Source organism: Pipra filicauda, unplaced genomic scaffold (genome assembly GCF_003945595.2).
Source record: "Pipra filicauda isolate LSUMZ 115617 unplaced genomic scaffold, ASM394559v2 scaffold145_size1923396_pilon, whole genome shotgun sequence".
Taxonomy (NCBI): Eukaryota; Metazoa; Chordata; class Aves; order Passeriformes; family Pipridae; genus Pipra; species Pipra filicauda.
This window is the reverse complement of record NW_024103940.1, coordinates 1,699,788-1,714,000: the sequence shown is the minus strand read 5'-3', so window position 1 is coordinate 1,714,000 and position 14,213 is coordinate 1,699,788. Positions and strand designations below refer to the sequence as shown.

Below are 14,213 nucleotides of genomic sequence, written 5' to 3'. Positions count from 1 at the left end.
CCTTCCCCCTTTCTCTAAATTTCCCTCTTAGCTTTGTGATATGACTTCCTGTTCTCATTTAAAAAGAACAAGAGCCTGATCAGCTTTCAGGGGTTTCTTTTCACAGGCTTAAACCCCTCTCCTAGCTTTATTCCGGTGACTCTTCAACATAGGGCAGAGGATCCTAGCAATGCAGGCAGTTTAAGGCAGAAAATATTTCGGGTTTTGGCAACACACTGGAGGAAAACTGAAGTTTCTACACCCCAGAAAAAGTTTACAGTAACACTGTGGCCGACTTGGCCATACTGGACAGGCACAGCTCAGCCAGAGGCACATCTGGCCATTTCTTAGAACAGATCCTCGCAGCAGTCACCCGACATGACAAACAGGCGAAAGCGGAACCGGGGGACGACAGGGGACGCCCGCCCTGTACTTCCACTGCACGCTAGCGCCGGTGGGGAAGGCACCAAAAAGAAGTGACCACGCGCTCGTGGGGTGACACCGGAGCAGGTGCCACTCCCCCGCGGGGCCGGGACACCGCGCTCCGGCCCCTCGCCCCTGCCGGCCGTGCCGCAGGTGACCGAGCACGGCGGGGACGGCACGGCCCCCCCCCCCGCTCTGCCCACACCGTACCGAGAGGCTCCTCCATCCCGCAATGAACCGCCTGCCCGGTGCACACTGGCGTTCAAAGGGGTGAAACAAAATCCTCCCCCGCACACCCCCTCCCGCGCTTCTTTTCCCTCTCTGTCCCACCCTCGGCTGGCCCCTAAGGAGCTCCAGCCCCCGGCGTGCCGCCCCGCGACTCCGGCAGCCCCCCAGCCCCGCCGCGGGGGCAGCGCCGTGCCCGTCCCCTCGCCCCGGCGGGCACCGCACGGTCTCGGGGGCAGCGTCGTGAGACCGACCCTGGCACGGCCGCCGCGGGGAGGGGGAGAGTGGGGCATAAAACAACACGGTGAACTCACTGATTTTCTCTTCTTTTCCCTAAGGTCCCCATGCCGGTTCGAGCCGCGGCTCCGCCGCCCGGCCGGCTCTGCCGGCGGCACAGGGCGCGGAGCTGCGCGGAGCGGAGGCCGGGCGGAGCGGCGCGGCCCCGCGCATCGCCTCCTCCCTCCCGCCTCGCCGCTCTCCGCGCCCGGGAGGAGTCAAGTAGGGCAGCGGCGACGGCCGCCACCCGTGACGAGCGCTGGGGAAGATCTTATCGGCAGGAGGAAGTACTGAGCTGGGGGCTGCTCTTCTCTGAAGCCTCCGGGTTTACCAGGTACCGACACGCGCTCCGGGCTCTCACCGCCGGGCTCTAAAGCCGCCGCAACTTTTTTTCCACGGCACAACTCCTGTCAGGCAGGGCAGGCCCTCCTTTCCTTTCCCCTCCCCTTCCCCTGCCCTCCACTCTGGGGAAGCTCCCTCCCCAGGGCGGGCTGATCTGCCGGGGCTCAGGGGTGCCTCCGCCGCGCTCCCGGAGCACCCCCGCCCGCGGCCGGCACGGGCCCCTGCTCACCTAGCCCCGGGGGTGGGCGGCAGGGGCCCGATGGCGACCTGGCTCACGGGGAGGCGCCCAGGGCTTTCCGCTCCGCGTGGTACACCCAGCTGGAAGGGAGCGTCTATGCAATGCTCAGATGGGGACACAAAACTGAGATACCCACCTTGACGATTGCCACTTTAAAGGCTCTGTGCTTATTTGGCACCTTAGACTACCCCTCCAGTTTAATCGCAGAGCAAGGAAAGGAGACCCAGTATTTTTCATGGTTCTTGTATCACCTTTATGAGTTTCTGAGAGCTCTTCCAACTCAACATTGACGACTTCTCCACTTCTGAGAAGAAATGACCAGACAGGAAATCTGAAAGGGCAAACTCACCCCATATCATACAGTTTGTCCAAATGGTCTTTTGTTGACAAATACACTCAATGGACCAATACAAAAGTACTGAGTCACAAAGCATTATCAACGGTTTATTTTAAGATCTCAGTTTGTATTTTTAAACATTACTTAGTCATCATAATGCCATTGTACCACACACCAAGATTCAGACAGATTCAATGAACTGTTTATTTAATTTTAAGACTAACTGGCAAGGTTCAGGTATTCCAGGTAATTATCTGACCAACAACCAGAGCACATTTCTCTTTGGGTCTCGAAAATGATCAATTTTGCTCACTGGCATTTTCTCAGGGGCAGTGGTAAATACCATTATCACCATGGTAACTGGGGCAACCTGACTTTTGCTTTGCTGAAGAATTCCAAGTAAAAGCAAAAACCCTACATACTCCTTGAAATCACATTCAGTATGTGACATTCTTCTGAGTAAGTTGTGAACTCATTCCTAGCATAGAGCTTGAAGGCCATTGTGGTTTAAGAAACACAAATACACTAATATATATCCAAGATCACATGTCATGTTCTCTGTGGTATTATCTGTAGCAATTATGTTGTTGAGCCGAATTGTTGTACAATTCCTGGCTGAATTGTACTTCAGAGAAGTACATCTCAGCCATCTTTGCTTTTAACACATGTTCCCTGAGAAGTTCACAGGCATTCATACACACAGAAATAAATGTAGGTTTGACAGAAAAAGTACTCTCCAGCTTTGTGGTCTGAAGGTAAACAATAAGTAAATCTTACAGTACACAAGCTTATACAAATATTCATTTGTAACCTACATGCCCAGACATACTGATCCTTGAATATGATATTCTTCAGATGAAATGATCTCCTAGTGTAAAGTATATTCAAGCTTGTTTTGTGTCCTCAAAGGATCAGAGATTTGCTCTGTGGAAAGGCAAGGTATTTCTTCTATTATCAGAGCTTCAATCAGTAGATGATTACTTAATAGTATAATTTATGACTAAAGGAGCCATGCTAACAGAGTGAGTAGTATTCACTTAGATCTCTTTAGCATAGATCATTTTAAAAGCACAGCCTTCTGAATGTTTTCAGTGTCCTTGGGGTGTGGATCACGAATGAAAAGGTTCCTTGGTGCTGACAGTGCATCTGCTAAGTGGCGGGATTAGTAGACAACATTAGAAAGGCAAGCCAGATCATCTAGTGTAGGAAGCAATTCCAGAAAAGGAGAAAAGCTTGCTAACATAATTGGGAAGGAAAACAGCAAATAGAAACCTAAAAGTCACTGTATGAAGTGTCAGCATAGCTTTTGCAAACTAGGTAGTAATCAGAGTCATAGGGTTTAACAAGCGAGGGCCTCCTAGCAATTGCACATGAAAAAAATTTCATCTGAGCTGTGATGTGCTAAAGGTGTGGCTGTCCTGTATCGTTAGGCCTATTTAAGGTATCATCTAATTTTACTTCTCGGTTATAATTAAGGTTTATATCTCTTAGAACAGGTTGTTGTCAAGAGTGTTGACTTCTGTTAAAGCTAGTAGAGCAGTTCTAGTATTGTATTCCAAGCCTGGGTCATACCTTTTGATCAGGATGATTTAGGCTTTGGGTACACTCACCAAACTGTCAAATATTTGCATTTTTTGGAAGTTGCAGAGTTAGTGAAGATTCTGGTCTGATAACCCCATTGAGGTTATCAGACCATTGCCACGGTCCGAGGGGGGATGGGGCCGTGACACAGCACGGATGGGTCCGGAGACAAGGTAGGGGTGCAGATGGAATACTTTATTGAGGCATGCAGGGGATTTTTTATCAGTTCAGGCGGGGAAGGGGCTAGAACATGGGTGGAGCATGAGACAGACAAATGGGGGAAGAAATTGGGATAGGGACACAGGCAAAAGGGGGAGGAATGTGGGAGAAGCCGGGGAAGGAAAGGGCGAATGGCAGCTGCCTCCTCTCTACAGCTTCTCCGGCCAATCAGAGAGGGAAGCAGGGAAGTGGGCAAGCCTGGGCATGCCCGGGAGATACAAATCCTGGGGAAACATACAATGTGTATATACATAATAACTGTAAAGTCTGTATCATAAAGTTCTTTCAATTGCTGTACATCTTTTTCCACTCCTGAAATCATTCCCATCCTGACTCTTGCTCCTTCACAGACCATAGTAATTCTCTTACTGTTTTTCCCTTCACACAGCTTTGCCATAGTGGCCGGGGATGCAATGTTACACTTTCTGAAGCAGTGTGACCTGTAACAGTGTTACCTTTTGTGGCTTTATCACAAGCGTCTCTCTTCAATGGCGTGTGCTCCAGGGTGACTTTTTAGACAACTACAGCTTTCATTTATAAGAGGGAGGCAATAAATTCATACTCATTATTGCAAAATGGGACCTGAAAGTGTAAGACTAAGTGTAGGATTCAGAGAGGGGATAGTAAATCAAGAAGAATGTGAATCCTGTTTTTAAAAATGGTCCTTAAGTCAGGTTGAAGAAAACCGGACTAATCTTACTGGAGTGCTTTGGGTTGTCAATAAGGTACCTCTGAGTTTCCAGATTTTCTGCAAGAACAGAAGGAAGTGAGAGCACGTAGTAGCCCCTGCCTTCTTACATTTAAGGACCATATGTTTATGTACATTATAAGCAAGACGTCTTAGTAGTTAGACATCTTAGTAGTTAGTACCTAACCAATCTACTTCTATACTGACATTTCTTCTGTAAAGGTTGCTTCTGTTAAACATATTAACATCCAGAAGTCAGCCTTTAGTTGAACAAGGTGAAACAGAGACACAATTGGAATTCATGAAAGCAGAAAAGGAAAAGCTTGGGAAAACTGTCAGAACCTAGAGTAGAGCATGGAATACTGGGTCTTGTTGGTTTTTGAATTTACCAGAGCATTTCTTGGGTTATTTGCCAGCCATGGGTTCCCCACCATTCTCAGTGAACACTCAGGTTGATCATTACAGCTGCTGTAAATTTGTTCACTTCAAATGCCAAAGGTCTGTGGGATGTATTGAAAGAGTCCAGTCCTAGTAATGATCCATATAGGTGTAAGCATGATGCCACTTGATGGAACATCTGTGGCTTTTCGTCTTGGAAATTATAGGTAAGAGATAGCTTGTAGGTAAAGGCAATATCTTTTATCAGACCAACTGTCACATTTAGAAAACTACATGATTTTGAGTAGACTTAACAAGCGTTTCTGCAGAGAATCTCAAATCACACAATGACTGAGTTTGGAAGGGACCTCAGGTTCAGCCTTCTGCTCAAGCATGGCCAGCTGGTTGCTCAGGGCTTTATCTAGCTGGATCTTGAAAGCCTCCAAGTCTGAAGACTGTGGTATTCATGCTTAATTAGATGCTGCTACCTTTGGTCTGTGTTTGGCCCAGCCACTTGTGAGAGTCTGTTCTTTTCCTGCCAAGTTATGAGAAAACAAGCACTGATAAACGAGAACTTTGTCCTCGAAGGAAGCATCTTGTATAAACTAGAATTAATTGGTACCTCACTATTGGTGAGGTACCCTTCAAGGGCATTTGAAGGAGAAAGTGAAGAGGAGGAGGATGAAGTAAGTTCCCAGACTCATTTAGGAAAGACCTCCTGGGACTGAGCATGCAGGCACGGGGAAAATGCACAGAAGAGATGCCACTTGCATAGCAGGGGAAGGGACCAAAGGCCTCTAGCTGGGCTGTGCTGGCCACACCTGGCCAGGTAGACACCACCAATTAATTGTATAAAAAGCAGATAGCTCATGCTGGGAGTGAACACAAGCTTCACATCAAAGGACGACGTTGCCTTTTGCGAGGATGCCCGCTATCTTGTGAGCCTGCTGACACTCTGAGAACACAGCTTCTGCTACGGGTAATTCTAAGCATTCTGGGGTCGGTAAGAAAACTTCGTAAGCAGCATCTGGGTGAGAGGGGGAGTCATACTGAGGGCTTATTTTCCTTCTCCTTCGTCTCTATCAGGTTTTTCATTTTGTTGGCCACCTCTTGGTAATAAATATTGGTTTTGCTGAGCTTTCGACAGTGTGTGGTTTCAGTTTCTGCATCCTTCCCCGCTACAACTCCACAGGTTCTCTAGCCAACCTGTTGGAATATTTGACTGTTCTCCTGATTAAAAAGAAAATCTTCAAAATCAAAAAAAAAAAAATCTTCTTTATTTCTAATTACTGTCTTTGCTTGCTTTGGTTTATTTGTTGTCTCTCATACTCCTTCTGTGCACTGCTGTGAAAAAACTGGCTCCTCCTCAATAGCCTTCTCAGAACAGTCAGTTTGCTATTACATCTCCCCTGAGACCATCTCTTCTCTGAGCTGAAAAGGCCCAGTTCCTTTAGTACCTCTACTCAGCACAAGTTCTCCAGCATCCAACAATCTCAGTGGCCCTCTGCTGAATGCAATCCAGTTCGTCAATGTCCTTTTTGTACTGGGGAGCCCAGAAATGGCTCTGTGCCTGTGAATACAGCCCAGGGTGCTGTTGGGGCACGCTGCTGGCTCACGTGCTTCTTGCTGCCTCACAAAACCTCCACCTCCTTTCCAGCAGTGTTGTTCCTCAGATGGTCAGTCCCCAGCCTGCATTAGTCTCTTCCTTCCTAGGTGCAGGACTATGCATTTGTCCTTGGTCAGTCCATTCCTCCAGCCTGTCTAGGTCTCTGGATTGCAGCCCTGGCCTCAAGGGTACTGAATTGTCATCCCAGTTTGATGCTGCCTGTAAACTTGAGGAGAGTGCACTCATCGCCTCCCCCAGACTGTAGATAACAGTCTTAAAATGGGCAGGTCCCAGGGTAGACCCCTGTGCTGCTCACTGCCAGTTTCCAGTTATAGTACAACCCCTACTCCCTGAGCCTAAACATTCAATATGCTTTTTGCTAGGTGGGTATCTAGTTGTCCACCCATCCAGATCTCATTCTCTGAAACTGAATGCAATAACATTATAGGAAATCACATTGAAAGCTTTACTTAACTTGAAAAATAACAATAGCATGAAATCTGTGTACTTTTTCCTGTATTATACTACTTGGTCTAATAAAAGGTGTTATCTCTCCCTATAAATCTTGTCTTGATTGTGTCTTTAAGCCATTGCAGTTATGACAGTGTTACCATGTAGAGATGCACCTTGAAGGCTTGTGTTCTTCAAAATTAGGAGATTCATGTCTCGTGTGTATGGGTGTCAATATTGTCAATAAAACAAGATATATAATTTCTTTCATAGCACCTCTGCTTCCTTTTAAACCATAGTATGGGTAAGTAGTAGGGGCAAATAAAGATGCATACTGACAGGAGTTGTCATTTTCAATTGCTTTGGTTACAGAAGTTAGATCGCTTGTAATCATTAGGGAATGAGGATTAGAAAAGTAAAATTATTGTCTGATGACTGAGATAATTGAAAACTGCTTGTGCATCTTCTTTGGACTCTCTTAGAATTCCTAGCTCTTCAAGCAATGATGCTGAAAAGAGCTTTCTACACATTTGTTGGCTGTATTCCTCAGGATTTGGTTGCTGCCTGGGCATTCTTTTAGCTGCAGAAATTGCAGAAACCCAAGCATTCAATAGTGAAAATTAAATAAAAACATGTTCTTCAATCATGCAAAGACTAGGTAATGCTAACTAATTTTTTTTTGAAAAAAGGTCCTCATTGTCTCACTTCGAGTACCACAACTTTTTGACCCTTCCCTTGTGCCTTTGCTCCTCTTTTTTTAATGGGAAAAATAATCTCACTGTACTTCACAACAATGAGTAATAAAGTCTTTTTTTGATTTACAGTCATGTTGATGAATATTTATCCAATTGCTTAGTAATATACTCTGAAAAGAACTGCATTTGTATTTGTGAAAGTGCTCCTATGTTCCAGGGATGTACAGTATACTTGAACGCATAATTTTGCAACCTAAATTAGAGGTTTCACATTCAGTGCAGGAAATTTGACACTGATAGATGGATATATGCATCAGACAGGGCATATATAGTACTCCAGTACCTGAGTTTCATCAGTACACAGACAGGGATTCTGAGTAGAGACAAATCCATGTAAAATGGCCAAATTCCTCTTCCCTTTTTCTTTTCAGACAAATCTTACAAGGTGAAGTGAGCCAGCCCAGTACAATGTAGATATTTCTAATTTTTAATAACTTAATTTCTCATTCTGTTTTCACCTGGACTCCCTCACAGACTTAAAAGTCATCAGAGTCTAAAATTTACTTTAAAAACTATGCTTAAATTTATCATTAGTTGTTTGTACAGATAATTTGCAAGCTACTGATTGACAACAGTCTTGCACTGTCAGCTATGTGTAACTGAAACTATTAGATTTTGTTGCTGTTTTTAATCAAGAAACAGTGGACTGTTTAAATAACAGTGGACTAAAATTAATTGTTCCTGTAAAATTAAAAAAAAAGCAATTAGCATATATCTTAATAATATATAAAAACATCAAGAAGTCTGGTGAGTTAGAAAATGTTACTCACTGGTGCCATTCTTCTCAGTAAAATCACACTTTTATTTGTGTGCCTTTCAGGCTTAGTCTCCAGCCTTTCTATTGATTCAAGATTTTGATATTTTTCTACTTAGGATAATGCTGAAATACAGTGAGCATTAATCAGCTGCCTATAAGGATCATCTGCTTATCTTGCATTAATATCCAGCTGTTCCAGAAGCAGTACACAGTGGGGCAATATGCAGTGAAAGGTAATGATATAGCTAAGTGAGATCTGTGTTCTGTATCAATAAAACCAAAATCACATTTAATTCTGGCATCAGGGAAAGATAAAAGTTTTTATTTACTATAACTGAATCCAAGAACATTGTCTTCATAACTTCTATTTCGCAGCAGTGCTCCATAGCAAAATAGTTTTCTCTCCTTTATGATCTTTCAGAATTAAGGTATTTAATCAGTTTTCATTCAGGTCATCGGAGTGCTTATGTGTACATACAGTTCACCAATTGATTTTGATAAGAATTGCACAAAAATTAATCTCCTTCTCTTCCTCCTCCCACTCCCTCCAAAACCCCAACATGCTGCAACACCTTATTTCTTTAAACACATGTGTATAAAATATGGATAGATAAGGTGACAAACAGCTGGTACCCTTGAAATAACCACTGTCCAGAAACAAGATACAGAAAGGAAAAGCATAACAATACTACTAAGAATGCTTCTTTTTGATTCACCATCTGATTTAAAAGAACAAAATAGCTACTTAAACAGGATGTAGATAACATCGTCCTAAACATCCCTTTGTAAACATTTTCCAAGGGGGACAGTAATTACCTACTTCCTTTACGGGATATCTCTTGGTCAGCAGCAAGAGGCCAGACACCACTCTCTAGAAATATACTAACTGTATTGTTTTAACTTTAAAATTGGTTTCACAAATAAATTCTTGTGGATATAACAGTCCCTGTGAAAGTATAACAGGATGAAAGTTGGGCTTACAGAAGTGTTAGGGTTTTGAGTTTTTTCGATGTAACGTTTACTTAAAATTTTTCTGTTTAGCAAATAGCAGTGTTAATGGTTTTGCCCTTGTTATTTGCACTGACAAAATCAGTGGCAGGGATTGTGTGAACAAGCAGGAGTGATAACTCCTGCTGACTGTGAGGTGAGAAGAAATGAGGCGTAATCAGAGGGTTTTCACAGGACATGAGTGTGAGGGAAGTGGTGTTTCTCTCTGCCCTTTCTGATCTCATCTGCAGGGCAGGAACCTTTTCCAAGGGGATTTCACCCTGAAATGCAAAGTTGTGCTGATTTGAACTGAACATTGCTGAAAATGTAAGTGAACATGATACACCACGTAGACAAGGCCCATTCTTCTCTGCTGAGGGACTCTCCTTTTCCATCAGTTTAAGACAAAAGCTTTTCTCCCTTCTCATCAGGTTTTGCTTGCTCCTCTCTGCTTCTCTGATATGCTCATTATGTGAGTCAAATGGAGAAGAAAGGAAGTGAGGAGGGAGGAAGAGCATCTTCCCTCAAACCCATTCCAGCAACTCACCAGGGCCCATGGTTCTGAAGGATCAGAAGGAAGCAGAACAAGGCTAACAAAGTCAGTGTGGCTGCAGGTAATAGTGGCTGCCAAAGGCTGGCTGTCTTCAGTTGTTATTGGTACAAGAATTAAAAATGAGTTGGCCATTATTTAAAAGGAAAAAAAGAATCTTAGTTGTGGGCTGCAAATGGTAAATTTACCAGCTATAAGTATGCTTGAAGGAAAAGATTAAGCTTTTTAAGGCTCCCGTCGTCTTATGTGCTCTCTTGTCTGTAAACTTATGGCTTGACCTGGAGGCTATTTGTTGCACATATACTGCAGATGGAAGGGTGTTTGACTGAGGAATTTAATTGATGCCTTTTCAGTTGAAGAGAACTGATATTTCATAACATATTTGGGACTAGTTAGAAAAAATTCTGGGCTTTTTCAAAGCTGTTTACAAAATTTGTTACACACAACAGTCCGTTGTTGAATTACTACTTTGTCCCTGAAGAATATCATTAAGATAGGTCAATACACTAGTCAGTCTCTTTAGTTCTTATGGCTATTATGAGTGAATGGTGAAAATACTTTGGAGAGGTGGGGGACCAAAATACCCGTAAAACTGTTCTCAAACTCTTTATAGGAGAATACTTAACCCTCCTATATTGATTCCATCAGACTTCTACTTATGGGAAGGGAACATAAAACCTGTTCCTCAGTTTCCTGGATTTAATAGGCACTTTGCAATAAATTCTGTTTGGAATAGGATGAGGCAAATTAATGCAATAAAGAAAATTGTGAGTAAGGAGAGAGGTAATAGACATTGATGATCTGTTGTGGCTAGATGTGAAATGAATAGAGGGCAATGTCAATTACTTAGACCTAAAATGATGCAAATTTTCCTGAACTCAAAAAATCTTTTCTTTTTCCCAGTTCTTACCTTCTTACCTTCTTGGCTTTAAAGCATTGTAAATTGTTTCCTGTTTTAAAGGACTGCTCAGAATATTGTCAAGTATTACTGTCACTTTTCTGGATTAGAAGCCCTATCTACTGTTGCCTTCAGTTTTAATCAGGGAGAATAGCTGTAGCAGTACTGAACAGAATGTAATTATGAATATATACCAAAACCAGTGTTCAGTACCATATCAATAACCCCATCATTTGAACGTATTTAAGCAGCAATTCAGCAAACACATTTAAACCTGCTCTTAATGGCAAATGTCACACAGGGACAGGCTGAAAATTCATATGCAGAAAATTAATTAGGTTTAAAATAAGTCCTTATTTGTCAGGAGCTCCTCTAGGGGCAATATTAAGGGGTAAAGCCCTAGCCCAAGTATATTGTTAGGTTCAGGAACTTAATCTGTAAGTATAACTGTCTCTGTGAATATCTAACTTAGAAAACAATGCAAAATTGTTAAGATATACTAAGCACTTTTAGTGCTAATATTTCTGGCTGTCAGTCTACAAGAGGGTTAGGTAAAATATCCAAAGCTTTTTGTAGCTTTATCTAGAAGGTCTTTCAAAATCATTAGTTTGCAGCTTCTTATTTTGCCTCTTTGATTGTCTGTAAAAAAAGTTAACCGTACCTTTCTCAATCCCAGACGAAACCAGGACAAAAACTTCTGAAACTTTCTAAAATCATGTGGTATAAACATGAATAGTGAAATCTTGTGACAACCTGAAAATAATATGGTAGTGAAAGTTAGAGATTCTATTTCTGTCTGAAAAGTGGTTGTTTGGGTGTGTTCTCTCTACCTGTCTACCTGTCCTATTTCCTCACTTCTTTGGAATTTTGAGAGGAAAGTTTGTTAACGTTTGTTCAGGATGACTCATAGGTTAAAAAAACAAAGTGTGCTATTTCTTCATCAAATACAAGCACATTTTAAAATTTGAGTTTAAACTTAGTGGTATCTATCTTTAAAAGTTCAGAAAAAAAAAGAGGATGGAAAAACATTGTCAATAAACTGTGTGACTAATGAATTAGAATAACTGAACTAGTATTCCTAATACAGATTGGTTTATGTCCCTTTTAAGAACGTGCCAAGCATTATTATTCTCAGCATCAGTTACAGAGTATTACTTAAGACTGTGGACAAAAAAAGGTTTTATGCGTGTTTCTCTAGTAAACCAATGACAATAAAGAAGGAAAATTGTGCTTAAATAAACATGTCAGATTCTATCAATATTCAAACCACTTTTAAAAGGTGCAAACTATTTATATTCAGCCAGGAAAGTTGACTAAGTGCTTTTGTCTCAGTCTGTAGTTGTGACAGTGAAAAAATAGTTCAAACTCATAAAATAGGTCTGTAGATCCCTTGGATTTTTTTGCAGGGTAAGTGGCAAAAAATACATAGTAGCACACTATCGGAGTATGTGCTGTTTGGGATTCAGAACCTCATATGTCTTTTAGCCTAACTTTGGTGATGTCTCAGACACACAGTGTATTTATGCAGTAGTTACTGAGGATTCAGTTTGACCCACCAGTTGGAAGCATGCACATGGCATGCTGACTTTACAACACTGTTCATCACCATTAGAAGTTGGGCAAGTAGGTAGATGTGATAGACCATCTCATTTTCATGCAAACTTCAAAGATATGCTAGTAATTGTGGTGATGATGCTCACAGAAGCAGATATAATTTTAGTGTTAGACATGCTTCCGTAGGAAGTTGTTCCTTTGGAACTGTGTAGATTGCAGAACATGCTTAAGTATACCATAGGGAATTGAAAGAGTTATTTAATTGATTTTTTTTAATGTTTTATTTTAACTGCCTGCATTTACTTATATACAGCATGAATTACTATGCAGCCACCTATTCAGGCATTGTTTGTTTCCCTCAACACTACTTTCATCATTTACCTTATTTTCCTGTTCCTTGAACTCTAATTTTAGTGCTTTTGGAAACATCAAGGATAAGAGGAAATTCAGGAAGTCATTCCAGCTATTTAACAAGCTTATCTCAATCATGAGCTTTTTCTTTTTCATTTTGGTGCCATTTATGTATAGATCAGAACATGTTGGGGATTTTTTAAATTTTACTTTATCTGTTTTGCAAATATCTCCTTTTGCCTTTTTATTTTTTTGTATCTCATCTGTCTCTTTGGCTCTCACAAGACAAACTATTTAACAAAGCAATTATTCAAAATGTCTTAGTTTATGGAATATGTTTTGAAAAGCAACAAAAAGTTCCCACTATACAAGTCCCTGTGCTATCTTTAAGGGATTAAATACTATGCTTTTTGCAAGCTTAATTCTTTTAATATTTTTAATACTTTGAAAAATTGCTTAGAGGAATCTTCTAATTTGAAACTGTTTAACTTTGCTAAATCTTTGTCAGTTTATTTTTATTTTCCATGGCCATATGGTGGTAATTTCTGATATTCTAACAGTTTTAATGTAGTTAATCACACAGAACATGGGGGCAAGTAAGGAACTACCAATGTGGTCATTTTACTAATGAACAACTGTTCAGCAGGACTGATATCTTAGTCGATAGAGTATTTTGTCTTCCAAATTCTTTGGATCCAATTTAAAATTCTGAATATCCTGACATAGCTGCTTCCTCAAACTGGTGGCATTTAAGCTCTATTTCTAGTCAGGCTAATAAGCCCTCAACAATCAAAATCCATAGGCTATTTGTTCCTCTGGCTATGTTGCTTGAAAAGCATGATCCAAGGACTACTTAATATTAAATATAAGAGAAATGGAACCTAATTTCTTCCCTTCCCAAGGAAGTGTTCTGGTAGTTGGCAGTGTTAATGTTGTGTGCATTCCCTGTGCACACAACGTTCTTTAATTATTGAATAGCAGACATTAACAGCATGCTACCCTTTTAAGCATCCTATAGCCTGGTGTTTAAGACATTAAGATACGATTTGAATTTTTATAAGCAGTGGAAGGAATTTAACCTAGGCATCTCATAGAATGATATCATGAGTATCAGAGCATTCTCTACAAGTGACCACATCTCTGTGAGGGCTCCTAGCACGTGAGCCTTTGCATTTAAATACATTACAAAACCAGACACAACTTCCTTGCCCTTTGAAGCAAATCTGTCTTGAGAACAGATTCCATTACCTCAAATAAAAGAAGTGCCTCCTTTCAGCAGACCACTTATGCACCTCAGATGATGTCTTAGTATATGATCTATCAGAAGGAATTACTGTTAACTATGTTCAGCTCAGAATGCAGTCTGTAGCCAATTTGAGTAACTTAAGGTTCTGGATTCTGCTCCATGGCCAAACACCTCGAATGGCTTGTTACCGCTCATAACTTTTAGTCAACACCGTGTTTCATTGTCAGGGTCACAAAAGAAAGCTGTGGAAGAGCAAAATACTGATTTTAAATGTAAAAAGCTGATGCTAGTATCTTAACCAAGAGTCAGACTTCCTCTCTAAAATATTTCATCATAATCCAATAAACATGTCTTGAACATGCTGTTGACTTAT

At 41.5% G+C, this 14,213-nt stretch overlaps 1 protein-coding gene across 2 annotated transcripts in view; it reads right to left on the bottom strand.

The window, feature by feature from the left end:
- RASGRP1 (RAS guanyl releasing protein 1) overlaps window positions 1–1,297 on the bottom strand; it is a 43,036-nt gene extending 41,739 nt beyond the window's left edge. For both annotated transcript variants that reach the window (XR_003539977.2, XM_027717032.2), the window contains exon 1: window positions 942–1,297. Coding sequence is in view for 1 of the 2 variants with exons in the window: in XM_027717032.2 (XP_027572833.1) it covers window positions 942–973 (32 nt within the window). In the remaining variant the exon portion in view is untranslated. The remainder of the gene's footprint in view (window positions 1–941) is intronic.
- Window positions 1,298–14,213: the final 12,916 nt, after the last annotated feature.